The 27,574-nt window shown below is 32.1% G+C and overlaps 1 protein-coding gene across 9 annotated transcripts in view; it reads right to left on the bottom strand.

Annotated features, from left to right (window-relative positions):
* Nucleotides 1–27,574, bottom strand: part of LOC128992696 (syntaxin-binding protein 5-like) — a 420,306-nt gene that overhangs the window by 66,337 nt on the left and 326,395 nt on the right. For all 9 annotated transcript variants that reach the window (XM_054416409.1, XM_054416406.1, XM_054416408.1 and 6 more), the window contains exon 5: nt 7,768–7,831. In XM_054416409.1, coding sequence (XP_054272384.1) covers nt 7,768–7,831 — 64 coding nt within the window. The remainder of the gene's footprint in view (nt 1–7,767; nt 7,832–27,574) is intronic.

Raw genomic sequence — 27,574 nt, 5'->3', positions numbered from 1 at the left:
CTCACAGTCAATTCTGAGAGCAAATATTTACCTCTGCATCCAACTCCACTCTCTCTAATGTGTTTTGTTTGTCCTGGGAAATTGTGACTTTGCCAATAAGACTCCTCTTGATCTTCTTATTTACTTTGGGCAGACTAAAATGTTAAATAATTACAATAAAAAGTCTTAATATGAAAAATTTGAATTTTTTATGGTTTTTTGTAGCAATAGCTGAGTCTAGGAAGATTTGCCGAATGGGAGCTGTATATACAATGATTTAGGTTTCACTATTATAAACACACACCATTTAGTTAATTTATTTGTTTATTCAGTAATTCAATCAATCAATATGGATTAATTTACCCTGAATGGTTTTTTGCAGATTTAGAAGAATGCTTTTAAATGCCTAACCAGTCTCAAGAAAAGTTATAGGGTTTTTGATTACTCAAAACTGGATCCAGCTTTTCTTGTTCATTGGGTATTTAATTATGACCACAGCTAAAGAAACAGCTGGTTTTAGTAGGATCTCTATTCTACATCAATCCTTCACTCAAAATACAATTTGGTGTTTCCCCATCTTTGGTTATAATATAATTACTAGTTGATGTACTATACAACCTAATCCAAACACTTGTTAAGTAGTTCTAATTTATAAACAAAAAGCCACTAAATTTATACACCAAATTATAACCACCATTGTAGTCCTACTGTTTACATGAAAGTATATCAATAACATAATGTTTATAACTTACGGCTATAGAATCTTTTTCCATAATCAATTAAATAGTTTTAGAATAAATAAACCTACCACATATTCCTGTAAAATATTGTATTTAACTTGTTTGGATCAGCTGTCTGAAATTGTGAAATAAGCATTTATTTGGCAGTTTTGGTTGTTTACATTGAAATGTCAAAGTAAAGGTAAACATTGTGAATTTTCTCATGCTTCCATGGAGACCAATTATTAATATTTACTTTTTTAATATGAAACTTTTTTAATTTCTGACAACAGCTGGAGTTTCATAGCAATGTTTGTTTCCCATGTTAATCTTATGGAGAAATACGAAACTTTAAAGGGCCCCAGGGCCTCACTCTCTAATTATTTCCCTAAAAAGAAAGTTTCCTGCACAACTTCACGTTACGCTCTTTCCAATGACACCAAAAACATGTCAATCGGTTCAGTAGTTTCGGAGGAGTAATTGTCACAAAAAACCTGCTTGCGTATTAAATAAGTATATAGATATAGATTCAATAACCGTCCCTAATTTAAGTCTCCTATCTGTAATTGTATGATATAATATAATTTTATAGTTTGTAATGCAACATTTATGTTCTAAAACTATGATTGTAATTTATTCACAGTTGGAAAATTCTCGACAATGATGACACATTGTCTTGTATTGACCAACCACAAAATGTGGGAACATGTTCGATTGAACAAACCGACCAATCTACAGTTGTTTATTACTCGACATGGGTTTCAGCCCATCAAGCTTGAATACCCGTTAAATAACTTTACTAGTCAATGGTATAACAATGCTTTTAATCTAAGCCAAAATCATTTTGGCTCAACAACAATAATTATTATGGTTTTAAAAGAAGACAAAACCATTGACTATTGAATTATAACACCACACACAGATATGAAACAAATCTGTCTGCTGGAAATGAACAATTATAATAATTTTTGGGTGTAATTTTTTAATCATGGACTAACAAATTACCCTATATGATACAGTAGTTTCGAATAAATGACTTGATTAACAAATAGTTGAATATTGAATAAATTCTGCATGAAAACCGCTGCATGTTTGAAAACGGCGCATATGCCGGTGCCACATCAGACACAAGGTAAATTAAACATCACAGTCAGATGAGCAGCATTCACGTTCCTACCAAAGCTCTCTTTTCAAACTATTCCATGTTGTTAACAAGGTTTTGGCTTAGCCTTGCGTACTTTTCATCTACCGTGAGCCTAATTCATCCCACCATAAAATTATGGAGCCACGTTTTTTTTTTGAGATTTTTTTATTTTGCAATTTTGGAAAGCACAGTTTAAGGTAACAATACTTTTCTTCGTTTCAATGTTAGTGGCATATTGCATAAGAGAATTCTAAACTGATAAGGGAAAAAGCAGGTCAAAACTTTAACAATTTATGTACATATGCAAAGGGGTAGGTGTAGTTAATCTGCGCCTCTTGTATCAAAGTTTACGGCACTACCCTCTAAACTAGTAATATATCTGTGGTTTTGATTGTACTGGTGTAGGATGATTCATCTGGACTTTACTTGTAAATATTTGTCCAGAGTTCCAAACAAAATAATATTACACTCACTTTGTATGTAATTATGATGTAATTTGAAGCAAAGAGAAATAAAACTCCTTGAGAAATCGTTTTACCTGGAACTTGATGAATTGGCATTAGGGGATCCGACCGTAAATCAGGACAGCGCAATACTTAATCTGGGCAACTCTCCACCAAACTACTTGTTGGGACTGATATAAGACCTGAGGTTTGATCAAAATGAAAACTTCAGAATAATAGGTCTAAGCCAAATTTGTAATTCCTGAACACACTAAAACTAAGGTGTAACTTAGGTATAAACTATACCTGAGACAGATTAAGAACAAAATACCCCCGCCGCAGCAAACCTGCAGACTAAGCGAATTTCAACTTGTCTGATTACATTTTTACTAAAATATTTCCATAAATAAAACATAAGTTATATATTTCCAATTTAAATAACATTAGATTTAACGATTGCTTAGGTTTGCTGCTACGGGGAAGGTAAAAAGTGTTTTTTGACAATATGTCAATAGTATAGGATGAAATAAATAAATTTGCCAAATTTGATCAACATTATATCCATAAACAAGTAAATTACAACATTTTTCATTTTCTCAATAAGAACAACATGGGAATTTTAAATTAAACTTTTTTTGAATTTTCCCCGTGACCGTTAGGCATACAACAACGCTTCAATATACTAAATTATTTCTTTTTTTAAGCTCTACAAAATGGTTGAGAAAGAAAATACAATTCTTTTTGTTTTTAGGGTAAAAAATGGGAAAACCCCATTTTTACCCCATAAAACCCCCCATAAACCCCTGTTCCCATGGTCCGATTATGCTGGTTCGCGAACTCGTTCGAATACACTTAGGTTTACACGTTTGTACCAAATTTCATCAAAATCGGATAATTTTTGCTCGAGTTATAGCGCTAACGGACACATATATAAATAGATATATATATATGAATTTGAACGGATGGTGTTTTTGGCCTCTGGGGACCTCAAAACGAAAAAGTAAATCGGTCCGGGTCTAGGTCTTGCCATGAGACCTACGGTAATAGCTTCCCCTATATGGGAAATTCGCTAAAAAGTGTTAACAACTTTTTAATTTTAAATTTGATTATCATGGATCATAATGAAAGTAGGTGAAGGTGGTTTGACATTACCAGATAGAAGAAACACTGGTTTTAACTAACCAATTTATGACATTGTTTTGGTTGCAGCTAACACAACACATCAATCACTTAGTGACAAGGATTTACATCCAAATAATCATAGTAACAATCATATTTCATATTTTAACTAAACATAAATAACTGCAAGTTAATTATTGATCTCACCAGATCCAAATAAAAATCCCTAAATAAATTGAACGAATAATTGTAATTTATATAATAGCCTTAATCTCACTGCAAAATATTATAGAGAGAGTGGCATCTTTCAGTTTCAAAAGCTCTGGTCGCTTGAATATATCCATGTCAGTTTCCGTTCGCTCGTTTGTCACGAAAATGCCGATCATTTATTCATCCTACTTTACGTTCCTTGAGAAATAATTTTAAAGGGATATTTGCTAGGTTGAAGGTACATAAGACGTAAAATGTAAACCAAATGCTAATTGAATTGAATATAATACCCTCGCTGCAGCAACACTGCAGACTACGCAAATTTCCATTTACCTGGCTGGATTTCTACTAAAATATTCCCTACAAATTTTCAGATTTAATTCCTATTTAATCAACATTAATTTTGGTGAGTACTTAGGTTTGCTGCTACAGGGAAGATATTGAGATGTGTTTTTTTTATTGCAAATGTTGATAGCTTAATATTAAATAAACAAAATTTCCAAATTTGGTTGAAATATATTCATAAACAGGCAAACCACAACAGTATATTTTCTCCATAGGAATTTTAAATTTACATTTTTTTAAATTAGGCTATCTCCATAACTGTTGGGCATACAAGAACACTTCAATATACATAACTATTAATTTTTAAACTCTCCAAAATAGTTTGGAAAGAAATTATGAAATTTTATGTTTTAGGGTCAAAAAAAAAAGAAAAACCTATTTTTACCTCATAAAACCCCCTATAAACCCCGTTCCCATAGTCCGATTATGCTTGTTCCCAAACACGTTTGAATAAAATGTAGGTTTACAATTTTTACCCCATAAACCCTTGTTCCCATAGTCCGACCATGCTGGTTCACGAAATCGTTTGAATGAATGTAGGTTTACACGTTTATACCAAATTTCATCAAAATCGGATAATTTTTGCTTGAGTTATCGCGCTAACGGACACACATATGAATTTGAACGGATAGTGTTTTTGGCCTCTGGGGACCTTAAAACGAAAAAGTAAATTGGTCCCGTGTCTAGGTCTTACCATGAGACCTGTGGTAATAGCTTATTCCCTTTATGGGAAATTCACTAAAAAGTGGAAAAATGTATTTATTCATTTATTCTGTAACATAATATATTTTCATACTTAAGATGTTGTTCAAATGTAGTGTTTAGACGTGCCGATTTACATTTAAAGCATCTTATGGAGGAAACTTCAACTACAGCTTGAAGAAAATACTAATTGAAATAATAAGAAGCCAAACTGTTTCTAGAAAATCATTTGATAACTCAGTGAGGAGAAAAATCATCACTATACATTTGCAAAGCAATCTGTTGTGCCTCTAGCTACAAAACAGAGGACCTACACAACAGCCTGCAATTTAATCATGAAAATTTCCATAAGCATTTTGATAGTTTGAAACTGGGCCCAGCTGTACTTGATCATTGGTCTTTTAATAATCGGCCCTGGTTAGATAAACAGCTGATGTTAGAAAGTAACAAAGCTGCACAGGTCATTTAATTTCTAACTCACCTGATTTCATATTGCATTCATATTTAATAACATTACATTCATATTTAGGTCAAAATATGCACCTAGATGTGTGTCAGTCACTGTGTCCAAGAAATAATAATAATAATAAGCAATCGATTCATCGATATATCGATCGATATTTTCATTCGAATGAGTGTAGGACGTCAAGTAAAGTGCAGCCACTTTACTTGACGTCCTACACTCATTCGATTGTTTTTTCGATTCAATATTTTCATTCGATTGTTTCATTCGATATATCGTTTGGTTAGTTAGGTTAGGTTAACCTTACCTAACTAACCAAACGATATATCGAATGAAGCAATCGATTCATCGATATATCGATCGATATTTTCATTCGAATGAGTGTAGGACGTCAAGTAAAGTGCAGCCTATTTATAATACCACAACCTAAATACGACCCATTCAGCCCTGCTAATAATTACCTGAGCGTCCAAAAGGAAACCATCCTAGAAAGAATCGCTCGAGTAATTTTCTTTGCACCTCAAATACAGAACCTACCAACAGGCTAAAGAGGAAACCTACGACCTACAGTTAACTAGAACTTTTCTTCACAGAAGATGAAAAGTTAACAAATGATATTTATAAACACAAAATTATGCTACAAGCATTACATCAAAATACAATTACTGACAATTAATCTGTTGTCTTTTACACTTGTAAACTAGTTCTGCCAGTGGTTCGCAACGGGGTAAGAGAATAATGTTGGTCTCTGGTACTGTAAGAAAACAGTTTACTTACCATGAAAATATTACCGGCTAATCAAAATAGTTCTTATTGCTGATTTAAACGAAAATCTCTTGTTATTTGCATTAAACTGAACTAATAACAGAATCAAAACTAATAACTTTATCACAAATTTCTTCGATGAGTATCAAAATATTAACTCTAGGAAAAAGTAAACAAACAAACTCTAAATAAAACAAATTTCTCAGCTGATGTGTCTTCAATATTTTTAATGTGATTAAATACAGCCCTTTAGCTGAGGTTCGTGCTCTTAGGAGAGGGTTTCTAAAAAAAATATGTTTTTTAAGGGAAGTTTCACATTAAGACTCCTTGGACACTAGTCATCTTGGATGATTCCAAACAGTTGCTTAAGAGTTATTTATCGTCCAAAAATATTTGTTTGAACACCAAAGTGATTATAATTTAAATATCTAGTACACTGTGAGATTAGAAAAATGTTCTTGGTGGTTTTGTATTGTTCTCCAAGGGAGTCCATGAAAGCTAACAGCCAACTCGGAATTGCCCACCAAAAGAGCACTGTTAATTTTGTTAATTTTAAACAGCCACTGAAGAGTTATTTACCATATCAAAATAATTTTTAAATACCAGAGTGATTGTAATTTAAATATATAGTATACTGTGGGGTTATTAATTTTATTTGTAGTTTTTTAATTGTTTTACGAGTTATAACGTCTAGGCTCCAAGGACTCAAGAACTTTCATTCAAGTATGAGGTTGATAGGTATGCAACTTACGGTTTTCCCAAAAGTTTGTTGATACTTAATATTAGCTTTATACATAGATATTTTAGCATACTATTAAAAAATATAATTTACAAACATAAACAAATGTTTTTACATGGATTCTAAGAAAAGCAGGTATTCACAATATTTTTAACGTCAATTTTGGGAATAGAATTCAAAAAGGGTCGCTGTAAGTTTTCTTTTTACCACACAGAATCACTTGGCGATTAAATTCTCTTCCTAAACCAACTTAAATTTACTCCATTGTAGTCAGAAAATTGAGTTATGGTTGATATTTCAGAGAAAAATGAGTCAGCATATAAAAGGGAGTGACGCAGATATATTCATACAGCAGTTGTAGATATGAGTGATGATTCTCATACAATGTCTTCCTCAACCATCAATATAACATGTGGCAATGTAAAGGATGACAATTATCGCTAAAAGTAGTTTCTGGTTCAACATTGATGTACTGTTTGGATGATCAAACTTTTTCGGTCATATTATATCTCATGTAGTACACAAAATGTAGGGAACCATTTAATGTACTGAGAATAAATACTATATGCAAGAGTGTATACATTATTTATTAAATATCTAAAAGAAAATGGCAGATTTTAGTAATTTTTTATCTTTGACTGCAGATTTAGATCAATTGGGTCACAGATAAAGTGAATGAATGAATGAATGATTTTATTACACAACATTTTCTACATAGTACAAATTTTTAAAATTTTTACAATAACTTTTAAGTTTTAAATAAAATACTCAAGAAAACAGAATGAAAAAAAAAACAAAGTTTTGAACTTAATGAATGCTATATCTCTAGCCCTGATGTTAGATAGCGTTTTCTACTTTGTCGCCAACTTTATAATCATGCCTCAAAATGAATAGGTAACCTCAAATGATAGCAATTATAGCAACAAATCAAATTATGATAAATTATAGCAAATTTCAGATAGATGAAACGGTAAAAGAAATAAATTCTCTGAGCAGCTCATTTAACTATTTTAGGTTAAAAAAATCACAACTGATGACATGTATATCTACTTCAGAATCCAGAGTAAGTTGTTTAACCAATCAGTATGTAATACTTTTGATACTTTATTTAATACTTTGTAAAAGTATGTAATACTCACTTTGCTTGGATCTAAGGGGTTATCACTGAGATGTATTACTGGTCCGGGATGTGTTTTTCGACATCTGTAACAAACAATCAGCTGTTAGACTCAAACAGATTATCTGGGCTGGGTTTGGATTTATTTAAATCTTAAACATAAATTTAAAATAAACGGTATCAGCATTCTGACACATACTTTCTCCCATAAGCTTGTCAACAACCTTTATCGTAAGTAAGCGGTGAGAGTAAATATACGGAGATGGGATTTGTACAATTTTCTTCAGAATTTAAAGGACTATAACATACTAAATTTTTATCAAAATCGTTAGAGCCAATTTTGGAAAAATCTGATTTTCCGTTATTTTTATGGGGTTTTTATGGGAAAATAACATAATTTACAATAACTTTTAAATCGTAATTTTTACAGAAATGGGATTTGTACAATTTTCTTCAGAATATAAAGGACTATAATATACTAAATTTTTATCAAAATTGTTCAGGCCATTTTTGGGAAAATCCTATTTTTCCGTTATTTTATGGGGTTTTATGGGAAAATCCCCATTAAAAATAAAAATTTCTAAAAAATGAAAAAAACTATCACAGCTGTAAGGACTATAACATACAATGTTAAATCAAAACCGGATTTTTGTCTAAAATCCTAAAGTAAATCGGTCCTGGGCCTAGGTCTTACCGTGCCACCTACGGTAGTAGCTACCCCTATAGGGAAATTAGCTAAAAGGTTAACCTCAAACATTATCAATCATTTTAGCCTCTGGATTGTTTATATAAAATTGATATGATGAGGTCTAACCTCAGCAATCCTAATATTGTCGATCCAACAAAACCGATTTCAAACCCGATGAATGCTAGAAGGTTCATCATCACTCGGGAACTAGCTTGACCAAAGAGGATTGCTAAGGTAAGACCTCATCATATCAATCAAACGTTATAACAAACGTGACCTCCCACAAGAATTTTGGGAAGCTTAGCCTCAGATTTATTTGTTGGTAATGTAAACATATCTCGTTATGAACAGTTTAAACAAAATTGGTTTGGAATCCATTGCTTTCATTATAGTTCTTGTTTGTGATCATTTTACATAAAAACTAAAACAAGTTTTGAATCAATAATTAATACTCATCAAAGACTTGACCTACTAAATTATGTCCAACTCCTTCAAAATTACATTCCTAATTTTTTCATATATATATTATAGTTTTCGTGATTTCAAAAAGTTCTCTCAACCTTAAGGTATTTAGTTGATGCAAAACGCTGATTGCAGATTTTGAGATTAAGCTGAATAAAGAAGCTGTTGAAGGAAGGACAAAATCAGCTAATGAATCTGTGAAAAAGTCATCAGCTGTAATCACCTTCTAACATTGCTGGAAAAACTTAGGCTAATTAGTTCTTGGAACTTACATCTCAGATTATACAAATTCTCTAATAGATTCATCATCCTAGACCATCCGAAGACAATATTTAGGTATGTTTATATTAAAAAAAATATTTAATATAAACTAAAAATTATAAAAAAAAAAACGTTTGCTTATCATCTGGTAGAGCGTGGGTCACAGTGGAACAACTATATTTTTTGTATTTGGCTAGTCTGCCAACTGCTGCACTCTGTGAGTGAACTCCCAAACTGTTTGTCCACCCTTAGTTCATTGGTGCAAATGTCTGCCTCCATGTGAGGAAGATATATTATTCATATGATTTTGACACTTTGAATTAATATTTTTCCAGGTTATTTCTTCTCAACCTTAACTTCTATTTGCGGCGCACGAGATTCGTAACTACACGGCGCTCGCAGCGGTGGACACCAGAACTTATACCAACTTAGCCAGGGGTTGTTCTTTTTGGGCTGTGGTCAGAGTCTTTAATTTCGAATCCTGTCTTATCTGTGACATTCTCCACTGGAAACACCATAAACTCAACGCTCAGTAATGTAGCCACAAATTATTTATGATACAAAAAGGGCGAAGAAGTTTTATCACAAAGGATCAAGGACACCACACGAAGGATTTATATAGAGATGATTTAATATCAGGTAACATCTTCTGAAGAATGGGGATCAGTGAAGCTTTTGCCGAGGCAGTGAGGTGAAACTAAACTTGAACCTGTGAGATCAACAGTGGAAGCAGTGAGGGGGGGAAGGGTGGGGGGGGTGAGATATCTTGGTAATGAGAGAGATGGCAGATGGGTGTTCAGCGGAGGAGAACAAAAGTTGTGTTTACAATACCAGCTGTGCCGCTTCAGTTGATATATTTTGTACATTAACAACTCTTTTCATAGCACCTCTTGAGCAAGGTTATTAAAACTCTTGAGAACCATTGTTATGGTTTTCATACTTAAACTTTTTTCGTTTAAACAGTAGAATCTCTATTATCAAAATAAATATCTGTTACTTATTCAGTTAATTTGTGTTTTTACCAGGAAAGTTTTGGGGTAGTTTTGATTTTTTCCGTTTCTTATGTATTTTGGGGTGCTGAATCCGCCAACAAAAATTCTTGACGCAACATTGACAAAAATGAGAAAAATATGGACAAAATTATATTTTTTGTAATATTTAGCTTATAACTCTGAAACTATCAACCTTCCGTTATTAGTCTATATTATAAAAATTAAAGTACACAAAATTTGCTACAAAATATACCCCTAATGTGGTTATCTCCGATGAACCGTTTAGGCTCCAGAGCTATTTGAAAATTGGAACATTTTGTGTTAGTTTTTAAATTTCTCCAATTATTCTGTCAATGACATATATTCATTGTATATGCCCAGGCAAAGGTCTTATATAAATCCAAAGTGTTAAAATTGATTAATTTTGTGTTACTGAACCGTTGATTTTTATTTAGTATACAGAAAAGCTACACGAACTGTTGCCATTTAAATTATCCTCGCTCAGAGGGTTGTAATGAGGCAGGTGGTTCTGGCAAACGTTTCAATGCATCATTTGTGAGCATTCTAGCTTGTTCATCTGGACATTTAAAAAAAGTTTAAAAGTAAAAAAAATTTAAAACATAATAATAAGTAATACCAAAATCAAAATTATCAAAATTAAAATAATCTGTTAATCATGTAATATCGTATGCACCTGATGACGTGATATTAAGATATACATAAATAATAAAATGTTATGTAGGCATATACTGTTGCTAAGCATTTACATTGAGTGTAGATTCAACAAGTTAATAAATAAAGGAATGTGCGTTTGGTACCATACTTACTTTCTTACTTACTATCACCCTATTCTTCCCTATTCTTTCTTACCCTATTCACACTGGGCCACCATGGTGTCGCCACCGGTGTCACCACCATGGTGGCCCAGTGTGAAGGGGGCTCTCTAGCATCACAGCCCATTGTACATCCTCAATCGTATTGGCACCCATTATAAAATTGTCTGTGTAAAATTTCAAGACCGATGCATGGCTTAGAGTGATTGGCACTGTTACCATAGGTTAATACCATAGGTTATTTTAGTTTTCTAGCCAAAATTCGTATTGACTATCTTAAGTCAATTAACCCTTACCACTCTCATGTAGGCCTATGCCCTACGCCCTAGGACCTACAACCTATAAAATCTACACACAATGTAAATGCTTAGCAACAGTATATGCCTACATAACATTTTATTATTTACGTATATCTTAATATCACGTCATCAGGTGCATATGATATTACATGATTAACAGATTGCTGTTATTTTACTTTTGATAATTTTGATTTTGGTATTACTTATTATTATGTGTAATTTTTTTTTACTTGTAACTTTTTTTTTATATGTGCAGATGAACAAGCTAGAATGCTCACAAATGATGCATCGAAACGTTTGCCAGAACCTGCCTCATTACAACCCTCTAAACGAGGATAATTTAAACGGCAACAGTTCGTGTAACTTTTCTGTATACTAAATAAAAATCAACGGTTCAGTAACACAAAATTAATCAATTTTAACACTTTGGATTTATATAAGACCTTTGCCTGGGCATATACAATGAATATATGTCATTGACAGAATAATTGGAGAAATTTAAAAACTAACACAAAATATTCCAATTTTCAAATAGCTCTGGAGCCTAAACGGTTCATCGGAGATAACCACATTAGGGGTATATTTTGTAGCAAATTTTGTGTACTTTAATTTTTATAAGACTAATAACGAAAAGTTGATAGTTTCTAAATTATAAGCTAAATATTACAAAAAATATCATTTTTCCATATTTTTCTCATTTTTGTCAATGTTGCGTCAACAATTTTTGTTGGCAAACCTCAGATTCGGATTCAGCACCCTAAAATACATAAGAAATCGAAAAAATCAAAACTACCCCAAAACTTTCTCGCCATGAGTAAATTTAAATACAAATTTACTGGATTATACAATCGGTTAGGGTTAGAACTTAGAATATTGATCTTAGCATTTTCGGTTAGAATCCTTTTATAGCCTCTGAGGCAAGATCGGATAAGAGGTGAAATTGGGTGGTAGAAAATGTATTATAATAAACAAGATCAAAATCAGAACAATAATAATACTTGTATGTCGTTAAGCGTATACCTATAAAGGTGTTATGCCCATCTTACATGGAAACATCCATCGTTTTCTATTTTCAACTCGTGTGGTTAACACTACCTTTACGAAATCGTTGCGAAAACTACCATTACATCAAAAATACTTTTAAAAAGCAACATAATGCTATAGTTTTTATTAAACTAAACTCTGCAGTTACAAGCTATACACAAATCTCCACTTTTCACTGGAATCTATCTGCGATATATAACCGAAATGATAAACACCAGCTAAATAATTAACATTGCCGCTAATTGTATGAGTATTGAACAAAGCTCTCAGCGAAGCGTGTACTCGTTGCATTAGTGGGAATCGGAGAATCACTATATTACTGTTGGTAAACTCCATTATTGGAAATGTGGTCGACAGATGCACACACATTTGTGCAGCTTACAGTTAAATTCGAATAGTTTTGCTGTCAAATTGCAATTAGTAAAATAACGAAAGTGTATAATTGTTAAAACAGTTTTAAAGTAATTTGTGAGCTGCAAAAGTTGATAAAGTGAGGGTAAAACTTTACAATAAGTGAGGATAAAAGCAGGTTGCATGCTAAAAAAATGCAAATTCAATTTATTCCTAAAATCGAGATATTGGGAGTTGATTAAATTAATAGGGTTCTACCTGGTCAATTCAAGATGGTAATGTTCAACTCAAAATCATGCCTCTACGGTACAAGCTCTCATCACTCTAAAACTAATTTGTTTCCAATGATTGTGTGCTTTTGTGCTCTTAATCAGAGCTTGCAATGTATGGGGATAAATTAATGTTTAACTATTATCTTTGACTATTCCGGCGGGTAGAACCAGTAGAACCGTCTTAAATAATGAAATAAAATCAAATAAATTACAGTTATTAAGTAATGCATTATATCTGTCTATAACAAACTAAAATTTTTAAGTCCAATGCAATATTAACTAAGCATGTATATATAGTGATAAAAAAAAAAACAGGCAATATTTTTCACTTAGGAAACTATAAAAAGGGTTTAATGAGTTTTGATGTAGATTTAAAATAAACATCCACAAGCAAGTAGTCTCAACCTTTATATACATCGGTGCACGAGAATGTTTAACATAATTTGGTTAATTTTAGAGATAATTGTTTTAAATTTCTGGAATCTTGTAAGAAAAACACAATTTTTCCATTTAGTAATTTTATTATTTATTTCGTTATAAAAATGTTATTCTTTTACTTAAATTATAATTTCAATTATGAATCTATTGTAGTTTACTTTTGTTTGTACTTGAAAAATGGCTAAATTGGTACGTAAATGTTATATTGAAAATCTTTTGTATATTATAACTGTTAAATGTATTAATGGGAACTGATGAATAGCAGGCTACATAAAATATAACTAAAAATAAGAGTTTTCGATCCTAAAGTACCTTTCACAGTAAAATGTGTATGGCGTTATAAGAAGATTAATTCGTACAGAGTAAGCCAAATGTCTACTGTGATTTCCCGGAAAATGTAGCTACAGGTATTAAAATCAACTTACTGTGATGCTTAAATGGAGAATCACTTCCAAATAAATCTTCTGTTGGAAGTTGTTGCAAATTTTAATGTTTAATGATTAATGGTTAGACAGTACTAGGAATTGAAGAGATCATAGCTTCCTAATTGTAAGCTCAGTTGGCCATAATATATTTCCGTTAATTATTTATAAGCCAAACTGTCTTGGTTTAAGTGTGTTCACTGAGTAAGAGATGTAAGCTAAGAGCTGGATATATGCTACAAGTCAGGCGAAAGAAAATCTCTATCACTTTGTCAAAGTCTCCTTCAACTTAATTTCATAAAAAAAAGACTGTATGATAGTTATGATACTGACTAAAAACAACAAAACAAAAAAATCACACAAATAAACACGGAAATATTACCAAACGTTAACCGTGTGGTGAAAATTATTTTCGTCATATACTGAACCAAAACAGCCATTAAAATTTGTATTTTTACTCTCTATGGAGTAAAAGGCGTTTGTAGCTCCTAGGTAGTAAAAATCAGCAGTTGTCAACTCAGTTACAAATTTCAATTGTAAACAATTGCATGTATCGATTGTTTAATCGATTGTAGTTAGTTGTGGCCTTATTGTAACACAAAACATTCGTTTCAAATTACAGTTTGTAATTTTAAAAAACATTGTAAAATTGTGGAGCCTGTCCTGGCGGAAGAGTGGACCTTCGGTCTAAGCCAGGGCAGGATAAATAAATAAATTATCAAATTTTAAATAGTTGACATATCGATAGTAGGCCTATAATGTACACAAACACAATTGTGATAGACGAAACGATTGAATCACTTACTAAATAGCTGCTTGTTTGCGTTAGCAAATTAAATCGAAAACAATTTAGAAGCAGTTTTGAGAGGTTACCTTTAAATAAAAACTATTTTAGTTTTGTTCCAAATAATGTTGCAATATAATAGTTATTTGTGTAACTAGTGGTGAAAGTGGCACTTTGCTGCACACGAGAGCAATGTTTACGAGTGCAGCAAAGGCCTTTTTCACTCGTGTTACACATTATATTTTTCCTACAGTCACTATAAATCATATAAATAATTAGTCTTTCAAACACTATACAACACGTTTTTAGATTCAGCTGGCAACACAAATGGTGCCCTTAGAGAAAGTAGTACCCACGGTCCGTATCACTCCGCTATTTTTCCTCGGCAAGAAATGTGCTCCGCGTTTTGAGAATATAGTTCCGTATGTTTTTGTAATTTGAAGTGGTTTCCGCGCCTAAAAAATGCTTTAAATATATATTTTTTTTTATTAAGATCGTAGGAATGTTTTAAAAACGTTTAAAAGAAAAGTCCAGGAAGTTCAGAAATACCGAAACTATAAACACGAAATGACAGGTTAAATCGAAGTTATAATAGTCAATCAGCTGCTCATAGTATTATTATCTTTAAGTGTTGCCAACCTATTTCCAAGCGTACACGGATTACGTGCATACTAGAACCACGCTGTTTTGTGTTGTTTCGTTGGAATCCTGATGTGTGGCAAAGTATAAACCGTACGGCAAAGTATAAACCGTACAGCAAAGTATAAATATGCAGCAATTAGCAGCTTTCTGTACTATAAACAGTACAAGGAAGCCAACTTTGTCGGGTGACTGTAGGAAAAATATAGTTCATTGCACGGGCGAAAAGTGTATTTTCAACCCTCGCTCATTTTCCAACCTCGGCTTCTCCTCGATCGTAAAACTTTAACTGGGGTCGAAAAGAGTCACTTTAGGCCCTAGTGATGAAATATACTAACATTGCACTCGACATTAAATTTAAATCTCAGATATAAGTTTTATTTCACTAGTGCAGTAGCTACAATAGCTAGTAATTGTAGGTCAACTTTATCATACTCCAGTACTGCCCGAAAAAGTCTAGAAACAAAAGATATTGACGTTTCTGGAAGTTTTGTTTGTGAGAACAAAACGTCTCTCCCCTAAAAAAAGTTTGCAAAGTTTTTGCAAACAATGCTTTTGGTAAAGGGGTTTCAACACGTTCAGGAACCGAAGAATCTTTCATTTCTGCCATTATGGAATTACTTTTGACACAAACTGTTATCATCTATTACAATGCAACATTTTGTTAACAATCCTGTAGCTAGGGATCTAAGTTAATTAAAGCCGTAGACTCATGAAGTAAAATAAATAAATATTTAAAGACGCATTACTATTTCTGAATCATCTACGAAAAACTAAAAGAAATCACGTTCATTTTCAAACTTTTAAAATGAAAATAATTGGATTTCTTCATTTTCCTATTTCCTTTGATTTTAAAGATTTTATAGATTTATAATTTCGTTATGAATATTTTACATTGTACAGGTGTTATAACAGTACTGTACCATATTTGATTGTATTACTATTGTAAACTCAGGTTACTTAAAAAACTTCTTCCTTCAAAATCATGCTATTTATTAAAAAAAATTAAAAATCACTTCATCTTTACATCTCATTCTTCAATTTTATGGTACATTATAAATTTAGTAGTATTTAAGTTTTAATTCCAAATCGTGAACCCCCTTGAAAGGGGGACAAACACTAAAAAAACTTCACTTTGAAATCGACAAATCACTGTTAACTCACAAAACTACTAGACTGCATTATGGTCAGAAGCAAACAAGGACGGTTTGAGCAAGAAGTGCCTTTAAATAGGTGGTCAGTAGGTATCTCCTGATTGGCTTACAACTTGAATCTTCTAGAACATTCTGACCAATGAGAAGACACCTACCCTACATGATACTTGCAAATCCTGTACAAACTGAAATTTAAATGAAAACGGTTATTTTCTTGTTGAATTTAAGTACATTTTAAAATTTATCTGAATATTTGACTTTAAAATCATTATTTATTGGAATGACATTTGTTTTATATTATTAATTTCTACTACTTTGTCTTAAAACGGTACAGTACAAATAATAATTAGCCTACAACAAATAAAACAATGTTATACATTTCAATAAGGTATATAGCGTATAATAAATAGGTATAGCAACCGACAAAACTCTTGGATTACAATAAGTTCAGTGAGCTGCCTTCATTTCAAAAGACGCAATATGAAATCAGTACTCAAATTGCATCATGACTATTGCAGGCTTTACAGCGCCAACGCCTTTTATAAAGATTTTCAAAACTGCAAAACCTTTCACGATTATAAATACAAAATTACTTCCACTGGAATTGTAAAGAATAAATTCTGATACAGAATAGGTGTTCTATTTATGTTTGAACTGACAAAAATGTTTGATTTGCTTGTTTAAAAAAAGGCACAATTTATTTTATAAACGTATATTCTTATTTTTGCCATTATACCTTTGTATCATACAACAATAACATTCTTATAATTATCAGTTGCGATACGTGTACAGTTGGTCCAAATGTGTATCCCGTTACATAGATGATACACTGCCCAATACAACACGGACATTGCGCATTATATTCCGATTAACACCAAGTTGGACCTACAACACGCCGTTATGGCTCAACCCGAGTGCAAACTGCCGACTGTCTCGTTAGCTCCCGTATATTTTTGTTTTGTGACATAGCTTACAATTGTGAAACATGTGGATGATTACGATTAAAAACTTTGAGACAAGGTTCCAGCTGTTCCTGATATTGGGCAAATAAATCCTGGTTAATGAAACAGCTGATCTTAAGTCAGTAATAAAGCTACACGGATCATCACACTTTATTCTACGCTCATCCTTCACTAATATTTGGGTTAAAATACCTAGTTGGAATCCCCACCTAATGGTATTATTAATAATAATATAATGGAATTAACAGTACTTTGGTAAATATCAATTTACAATATTGAAATAAAAGGTAAAAACGCACCAACCAGATTAACTGAGCAAAACGCACATTTTACAGTATTTGATTTACTCATACAATATTGACAGCCAAGTTGTTTTCGTAAGAGTAATTTTTGAGCTCCAAAACCACCATACAAACAAAGGTAGTTTACACATGTTGACGAATAGAGTTATCGCCTGGATGCAGGTATGTTTTGTGGTTTGACCGGGAGTTGTAATGGAAATATCCCCCTTCCACTCCAAACCATGGAGAACACTAAGTTAATAATTTAAATTTGTATTTTCTGATCTGTCAATACCTTATGATATTCCTGATAGGATACTTTTTGTCAATACTAGATCAAAATTTTATAATTTTTATTATAAAAACGACCAGGCTCTAGTGATTTTTGTTTGTTGAAGTAGTTGAAAATAATAATTTACCAAATCTGCATACTGTGTTCCTGGCAATCCCTTATCCTACCAATTTCTTATTTATTTACTACAGCGAAGCAATCACAGTTCAACATTTAGACAAATGAATGCTTTAGTTTGAATTGTTCAAAACTCTAATGGCAATAACTAATATAATAGTTTGAATATATTTGTTTTTTAAACGTTGCCAACTAGATGGTTAAGCCCATAGCCTTTGAACTATATGAATAATTCAGTGATTAAATCATGTCTGTTTTCATAATGTTTAATCCCTCCTTACGCATAAAAGATCTTAATAATTGGAAAAAAGGTAATTTCCTCCTAGACAGGAATGATAAGTAAGTTTAAGTTTGTTCAATAATGCTTCAGCTCAATCCATTACATCTTACACACTATTTTAAAAATACAAACTTTAAATATACCCTGATTCACCATAAAACACCAATAATAACACCTCATCTACGCAAAGCCTTACAGAAAGTAAGTCCGAACGACACCTGATACATAACGCATGAGCCTAGCCTCACACGAGGTAAAGGAGTTTATCATTAATGCACATTGAATCCCCGATTGAGGCTAGCTTTGAGCCTCAACTCTGTCGTAAGCTGCGAGTAACGGCTCTGAAAGTAAACGGGAAATAACTTATTTTACTAGGGCCATTTATCTTAAGGGACTCTGATGTGAACTAACCTCCATGAAGTGCCAAAAACCAGGAGAGATAAAAGTAGACAAGCCAAACTAAATATAGAGGCTCAACATTTTATAGTGCATAAGTATGTTATGAGAACTTATTCTTATGTAGATAAATAAACGGGATAGATAATGATACATAAATAAAGTTTTGTAGTAAATAAAAAATAACCAAGCGAATTACAACGAATTTATTGTTGAATTTTAAATCCTAAGTTACCTATTTTTATGTTACTAAGTGCACAGTACTTACTTGTAATTTTCTGACACAATTTGTAATTATTGTATGAATGATTGTATGGAATATTATTTGTAGAGGCTTTTAAATCCACAAATTACCTAAAAAGGGATTAGTTAGTAGGTTATAGTCTAATCATTTTATCTATAGAATCAAATTAATCACTGTACAATTTGAAATAGTTTAAGTATAGATCGGGGAATTATTTCATCTTCTAACTGGTGATTTCAGAAGGGGATTCTTTACGTTTCAAAACACTATTCACAAAATAGATGGTCATACTTTTGAATAAAAGTAAAGTTTTCATAATAAATTACCATTTTAAACATCAATACATCTTATTGGTTCAAACTATTAAATTCGATTTTCTGAAGTCAAAAGTTGTAAGTATTAAGATCAAAATTACTCTAAAGATCATGTAAAAGTGTAAGGTTTTCTCCTTCAAACCTGGACTCACCTGTCCCTGATCATTGGTCTTTAAATTAATGAATTTGGCTGGTGAAAAGGCTGATCTCAGTCAGTAACAAAGCTACACTAATCCTCTCACACCACTCTACACTCATCCTTCACTCATATTTGGGTTAAAATACTAGGTGGTGTCTACATCTCAATTGATAATGATGATAAACTCATGGTGAGCCCACAATGGTTATCTCTGAGAATATATATATTTCTGGTTTATGACTGGTTATCTCTGACAACAACAAACAATGGATCTGATAACAATGGTTATCTCTGAGAATATATATATTTCTGGTTTATGACTCGAATGCCAAAATTAAAGATTATCGAGACCTTGTGATTGGCGCAACGCGGGAAGTTAAAATATGTAATTTTCAAACGAGATTCCAGCAACAGCGATGGCGTTGGTTGATTACCCTCTCTTGTGAACGGACATATTGACATGGTTGATTAAAGAGAACCACAACTCTGCTCTCTTTTCAAGGTCCATATTTTTTTAACGTTACAAAAATACACATAATTCTTCGAGTTTTACAAGTAATGCTATACCATATACAAGGAAAGTATCAAACAACTTTGGTCCTTTTTGTGTGTTTTTTGTGTAAAAGTAAGGCAAAAATTAAGGGTTCCCCGACTAACTTTGCCTTATTTTTACACAAAAAACGTTATATTTCAGTTATCTTTTTTCCGATCTTTTTGATCTTGGTATCGTTTCATAGGAAATTAAAAATGCTAAAAAAAAGTATTCTTGACAATTTTTCATAGAATTAGCCGTTTTTGAGTTATTTAAGTTAGAAAAATTATTCAAACGGCCGCCATTTTGAAATTTACAATCGGAACAACTTTATTATTTTTTCCATTATAGGTCTTGTGTATATTAACATATATACCAAATTTCATAATCGTCGAATTAAAAACTTCACAGATAAAAATATTTTTGTATAAAAAACAAAATGGCGGATATCTGGGTTAATATGCATTTTCGGACATACCTTCCCATAAACTTTTTTCTTCCTTTTAGTATGGGGATTCATTTCCCAAAGTCCTGAAACGTTTTTTATGGACACCCTGTATAGTATTGAATCCACCATAAATTGTCGAAAACTGTCCTTGATCATGGCTTAGGCTAATGAAACAGCTGATTTAGTCAGTAACTCTTCCTTCACTAATTTTTGGGTTAAAATACGCACCTTAGGTGGAAATCACAATTTACAATGATAATGGAAATATTTTAAACAATTAAAGATTCCATAAGGGAAACCTTAGTGATTTGACTAAGCCAATGAACTTTCGATTGTAAGGTAAATTTTCAATATAAACTAGCTAGAATATTTTGGACCGAGAGCAACTAATTCTGGGAATGGTCGAAAAGAGTTTAGGTTCCACTCTTCATTTTATAAACATTCTCCAAACACTGAACAGAACCTGTATTGTTGCAAACATGTTTTAAAACCACATGTCAGAGCCAATAACAGAATATGTGAATGTCAGATTTCCTATTTCCCATTTTCCACTCAAATGCAACTAAACTGCATGCAGTTTGTGTATCAGTTTAAAACTGTCTGTGAGTTTTTGTGATGGAATTTATTCAAAATAACAAATAGCTTTGGTTCGAATTAAATAATTCAATTCGCTCGAAGGTCCAATACAATAATGTATGACTATAATATTGTGGTATAATATCATTCATAGTAATCCACGGGCCATCAACATGGAATTTAACAATAATGTTATTTGAAAAAATACGAATTTTACACACAAAAAGGTACCTATTTTAAACGTATTTTAACAGTAATATTTTATTCCGACCGAATAGTCAACTAACCAGCAGTTAACAAAACACCTTTACAATTCCCTTTACAATTTCTTAGCTATACAATTCCGAAATGAAATTACATTAAAATTTTCCACCATCAATGGTAATTTTATTCCAGCGACGTTTAATACAGAAATCCTTTCATGCGAAGTGACTGGAGTGGTATTGAAGTGGCAATAAGCTTCTGATTGCCCAAGTTCGGCAATTGATGGGCACGGGCTCAATGTGGAAGTCCATAGAAACTTTATCAGTTATCAGGGCAGATAATGAAAGTGATCACGAATTTTACACAAATTAATGGTCAACCAATAATAATAATACACAAAATAAGAAAACACAAAAAATAGAACAAAAATATGAATGATAGCAAAGTAAGAAAGAATTAACCATACATTAATGATAATACTAACGGTGGTCTATTACAAACACATTAGTTTTATAACCCATAGCAGCTTTAGTAATACACTCATACTTGAATGACGTACAGTTCCATATCTTTATATTATTAACCAAACCCACATTATATATTATTTTAACCCCAATTCAACCACATTGTAAAGGCCGGACGAGTTTTACTTGCGATAACGATTTTTACAAAGATAAACGTAAGAAGAGAAAGTTGTAGAGGCAATTCACATCTTTGAGAGTAGGCCTTACAAGAGTGTTAATTGGAGGGGAAAGAATAAACAAAAATGTATTCTCAAACTCCCTAGAATACCTCAAGGCAGCAGCGCGTCTGTTTTAGTGGTTGGTTCGCAAAACTTTGGATCTCGAGGCGGGGACTCGAATCTAGCCAATCACCAATGAAATTAATTTTATGAAAATGCCGTGACCAGATTGTTTGGAACCCATCTTGTAGGTCCACCTTTCTAAAATACTAAAAAGGATAGGTCTTATGTCAGGAGTACTCTACATTTTATCTCAAAGCTAAGTTATGCTGCGTAAAACGCTGTCACATTCTACAAAAGGTTGGGCATAATTCTACGATAAGTTAAAATATCTTTACATCTTATAAGTGTCAAATAATAAGAGGCTAGTGCTAGTAGTAAAAAAAGAAAAAAAAATAGTAACATGCAGTAACAAACATAATTTAAATGTGTAGTATCAGATTTCACTTGAAAGACTTTAGTGTTTATTGTTTCTAAATTAGATGAAGGAAATACAAGAAAGATAAACTATAGTAACGGTGGATTTACTTGGATAGACTAGTGACTTTGATAACCTAAATTATGGTTTTATCTAAACCAATATAGTGCCACGTACAGTAGCTGAAATCCGAGCTGTTTGATGACAGGATTTGAACCCGAAACGACTAGACACTAGACAATATAACTACTTTTATAGTTTTATTTCCAAGAGAAAGGATGTCTAATAAAATGCAGAGGAACTTGTTGTAAATGCTCACAAAACGTATAAACATACATATGAGAAAAGCGTTAAAGTTTAATAACATACAGTAATTTAATCGTACCAATCCAGCATTAACACTCACGTATTAAATAGGTAAAACCTTTATAAAGGTAGGTTTGTATAAAAATAATATTGTTGGAAGTATTTAATGTTTAAGGTTTACTAAACATTTACAATTTTGAGTCTCATGCAATTTTATGCGTTTGACGTAAGTTACTGCCGTTGGCAAGGTCTAAATTCCACTAACACCTAATCATACATCTCCCTACCCATCCTGGCCTGGGGCGAGGCGAGGGTTGATAAGTTAAACTCATCTGTTCACGTTAGGTTTATGTTGGTAAATCTTCATTTACCATGATAATAAAGCAACTAGTTTATTTCCCATGTCCAAAGGTACCCAGAACCCTAGGAATTAATCTAACACAAAGACGTTTTGGAAAAAGAACCGCAAAAATCTATACACACCCTCTATTTTTGTAAATTAGATTGTTTAACTTTCACTAACACCTTTTTAAATCTAGAAAATTTTGGGGGAAAAGATATGTTGCATATTCATATTGGACCTGAAGACATCTCTCTTTCCAACTTAAGCTTTCCTTAGTTAAAAATTCTGTCAGTAACAGCAAGGTATTCTAATAATTAGAACATACATGAATTATTTATGTATGTGTACGGTGTAACGTTTGTGTGCGTTTATGTACCAGAGTGGAACACCCCCATTCCTGGAAGCTTTTAATATTCATAAAATAGTATCTAATAGTGAATGATGCAAGTCTGTATAACAAATACCCTTAACAAATTAAAAAAAATATGGACGTTGTACGTACAAAACTAACTTTGAAAAATTTTTCATAAATCTACATAATAATTACATAGAAAATTTAAAGTGGTAAAAGTAATATAAACAAAGAATACTTTGACGAAAAAATATACAAGCATTGTTTTAAACACAAACCACCCGAAGGTTTCATATATTCACACAGAGAGCACATGTAATGCACCAGTGCTTACGTTTGTAACAGGTAACAATTAGTAAATGAACAAAGTCTAGCGAGAGAGAAAACATGTATGTTATTAATGACCTGGGGGTCTTCATCTAAAAATGTGTCATGTTTTATCTAAACTCACCCCAGAGTTATTAAATTATAAATAGAGTATAATAAATATAAACCCGTCTCATTGTTAGTCCATAATCATATGATGTAAAAAAATGTATAGAAGTATTTTCAAATAAAAATTATTTCACATATTGTATATACTATATGTGGATTGACATCAATCCATTGATATATGTAATTTTGTAATTTATGTACTTTTGTTAGGTTCTATAAGTGTAAACAAATGTTAAAACTTGATCATGTTTGATTTGAGTTAAATGTTTATAAATCGAAAATAAACAAAATGGTAAAGATGTCAAATTTTTGTTAGAAAGGTTTTTTGTTAGATAAAATAATTAATAAATTTCAAGCCCTTTATTCACAAATTAATTTGTATGCAAGAAATCCTTTGGTATTAATTTGCTAGTCTTGTGGTAATGATTCTAACTACAGAGGGTAGGGTTGGATTACCTTGCAGCCTCATTATTTTGAGAGGTTTGGGTCTTTACCTTAAAAGCCTTTGTGTGTATTCATAATCAAAAGCCTCTGGCGTAGACAATAGGACGAAAAGTTAGACATGTCTTCAAAATGTAATTGATACCTAAATCAACTCTTTTTTGGTTGTGTGAAATAGACTTAAGTTTTACATAATCTTATTTACAAACATGGAAATCTTTTTATGTAACATGAAATGCTATCAAGACGCTGTATTTTTAATCGCACAAAAAGAGCAAAGCATAGTGACTCAAAGTTGAAAACTTAAAACTAAGCTTTGTCTAGCTTATTATTCTTCAGGATCAAATAAATCATAATACGAATTAAACCATGTAGCGACATCATGTAAGAATCCATTGACATAAAAGGATTACTGTATGTGTAAATGAAAAAAGTATATATTTTTTTTTCAAAATGGGTGGCTCAACCCTTATCAGAGTTCAGTATGCCCAGGAAATTTACTTAGTATTTAATTCTAAGTAGGCATTCACAGACTAGGCATTCATTGCTTTTTTTTATGTAAAATTGGTTTATTTTACTCTTTTTTTTATTTAACACTTTGAATAAGTAACAAGTAGATTTTCACAATCAAAGACAAATCCTAGAGTTGTTAAGGTTTAAGGTGATCCAACTCTGTCCCACGTGAGATTAGAATTCCAAATCCAACTGGTTCGTCTGTATCAGCTCAGTAAAGCCACAGACATTAAAACACCCGCGGGAGATTGTGGTCATGAATGTAAAGACTTGGCTGTAAAGTTTACGACTCCCCCCTCCACCACTCTGGTCACATCCCATATGTATGGCTTTGAAATAATCGCATCTAGATTGTGGTTTCTTATTATAAGGTTACTTTGTATATAGTTCAGATTCTAATAGTGAACGTAAGTTAAACGTATCTATTATACTGCAAATTCATTATCATTAGGGGTCAGAAGATGTTTTAGGTTGGGTCGGCACAGACGATTTTATTTTTTACCAAATTTACCTGTTATTTAAATCTATTTAAAAACCATTTTAACCAAAATTAGGTTTAGTAAACTATTTTTCTATTTACGATAACATTACTAAAAGAGGTAACCTTAAATTGCAAGATCTACTGTAAAATTTGAAAAATATTTCATCATTAGAAGACTTAAAGCATAGACAAAAAGAACTAAATTTAGACCGTCGGCTGTGCTGTAGTTGCCATAGGTTCTGTCGCTAGCCGCTGGGAGCGCCGTGTAGTTACGTAGCGCGTACGCCGTAACTACATGGCGCTCCCAGCGGTGTGCGCCAGAATCTATGGTAACTACAGCACAGCCGACTTCTACATTTAGTTCTTTTTGTCTATGCTTAAAGTCAACAACTCAAAAGTGGGATGACATTTTTTTGATTTTAAAATAACGTTTTAGTCTACCGCACTATTTTATTGCAATAACATTGCTTAGATTATATAATTAATAAAGTAAGGGCGTAATAAATTAATTTTGAGGTTTCGTGGTTTTACAAAAAAACAGTTTCATGTCTACTAATTGGTATCACCAATCTAAATTGTTTAGTGATTATTAAGCTCATTACAAATCGACAACATACTTGGAGACGATGTTAAAACAATCGGGTCAATTTTGTATAGCTTTGACAATACTTAACCAAAATTACTTATGTTCAAAGATATGCCCATATTAATCCATTAAAATCAAGCAACAACTTTAATGATGTTTTATTTTCAATATCATGATATTGGGGCTACATTGAAGGCAAAGCAAGTGCTGATTCCCCTGGGAGGATTATGTCACTGAATCTCCTAACACAGATATCGGCCTTTATTGCTGCATATATCTGACTTATAGCCTCATTTCGTATTCATATATGCATTCGGTTAAATCCTAACCTTTCACAATGTCGCTTACGCCCTAAGTATATCATGTTTAGTCTAAATGGATTAGTGTTATCAATTTAATATTAGCTTTTATTTTACATCCTTCTCAATACCCAATCCAACTGATTCGTCTGTATCAGCTCAGTAAAGCCACAGACATTAAAACACCCGTGGGAGTTTGTGGTCATGAATGTAAAGACTTGGCTGTAAAGTTTACGACTCATCCTCTATCAAATCGCCATTACTTTTTCTTTTTCTCTTCTTCCAATTCTTATTGCTCGATACAACTCCAAAACTTAGAACAAGCTATAGTGAATTTTCTTAGAAAGAATACAATTACTACTAGTGACCAATTCCTAAATTAAGAGTATCGGAAGGGGTTTTTTTATTCGAGGATTTTGAGTCAACGACGGGACTGATTTTCAAGAATATTGTGTTGAATGAAAGATGTTTGAAAAAATAAGAAAAAAACTAGGAATTAGACACATAGTTTTGAGGGAAAGGAATATCGAAGCCATGATTAGAATTTTAAATTTTAGTTTTTATGTGTCAGCCAACGCTAACGATTTAAGTTTGTACAGTCGGTTCTCTTTCTACAAACTGTTAGTAGTCTACAACATACTGATCGATAGTATATCATTTTATGGTCATACTGAATGTAGTTCTTTCCTACAGTAAAGGATTTGCGTTTTCAGGAAATGTGTAATATTAAACAATATATCCCAAAATGTGCAATGCAATCTTTAAATTCAACCTCTGTGAATATAAGTTTATGCTTGAAGATTTTTACTCATGTTAGGTAAATGTTTAAACCGTTCCTCTAATAAAATAGTTAAGAAATTATAATAGCGAGGGGACATACAAAAATCAAAATCTGCTGTTCTGATCAAAAAACGTAGTAAAAATTACTTAATCATAAAAATAGTAAGATTAATTCAAAACCGGTACCTTTTTTACAATAAAAAAATTAGTAATTCAGGGTGTTTTTGCACAAAAGGTCCACGTCGACATTAGAAAATAACTACACCAAATAAATAATACTTCCTCAACTAATGCTATACTTACTGATTTTACACACAAATGAACATTTCTATAAGCTATGAATAGCCAATGAAAAAAATGGCCGCCATATTAAAACGACTCCAGATATTGGAACGAAACTTTATAGGCTATTTTTAACTTCTTGATCAGCATTGTACGTGTTATTAAATATACGGAAAGTAAATAAAAGATACGTATTATAACAATTAAAACATATATTTACGCTTATACTGGTAAGTTGTGATCGATTTCGATTAAACACTCCAATCATCATCAGAACCAATTGGCGAATGGGTCTTTTTAAGCTCTTTTTACCTACTAAAATACACATTTATACCAATTTTGAAATTTCTATCTTGAAAAATGCCCAAGATATAAAATAATTTCTAAAAATCACAAACAGGCTGACAAACAGAAATTTTGGCGTTTT

Source organism: Macrosteles quadrilineatus, unplaced genomic scaffold (assembly GCF_028750875.1).
Source record: "Macrosteles quadrilineatus isolate MER2022 unplaced genomic scaffold, UCM_ALF_1.0 Scaffold_4__1_contigs__length_99947679, whole genome shotgun sequence".
Lineage (NCBI taxonomy): Eukaryota > Metazoa > Arthropoda > Insecta > Hemiptera > Cicadellidae > Macrosteles > Macrosteles quadrilineatus.
Note: the sequence above shows the minus strand (reverse complement) of the source record. Positions and strands in the feature narration are given on the sequence as shown.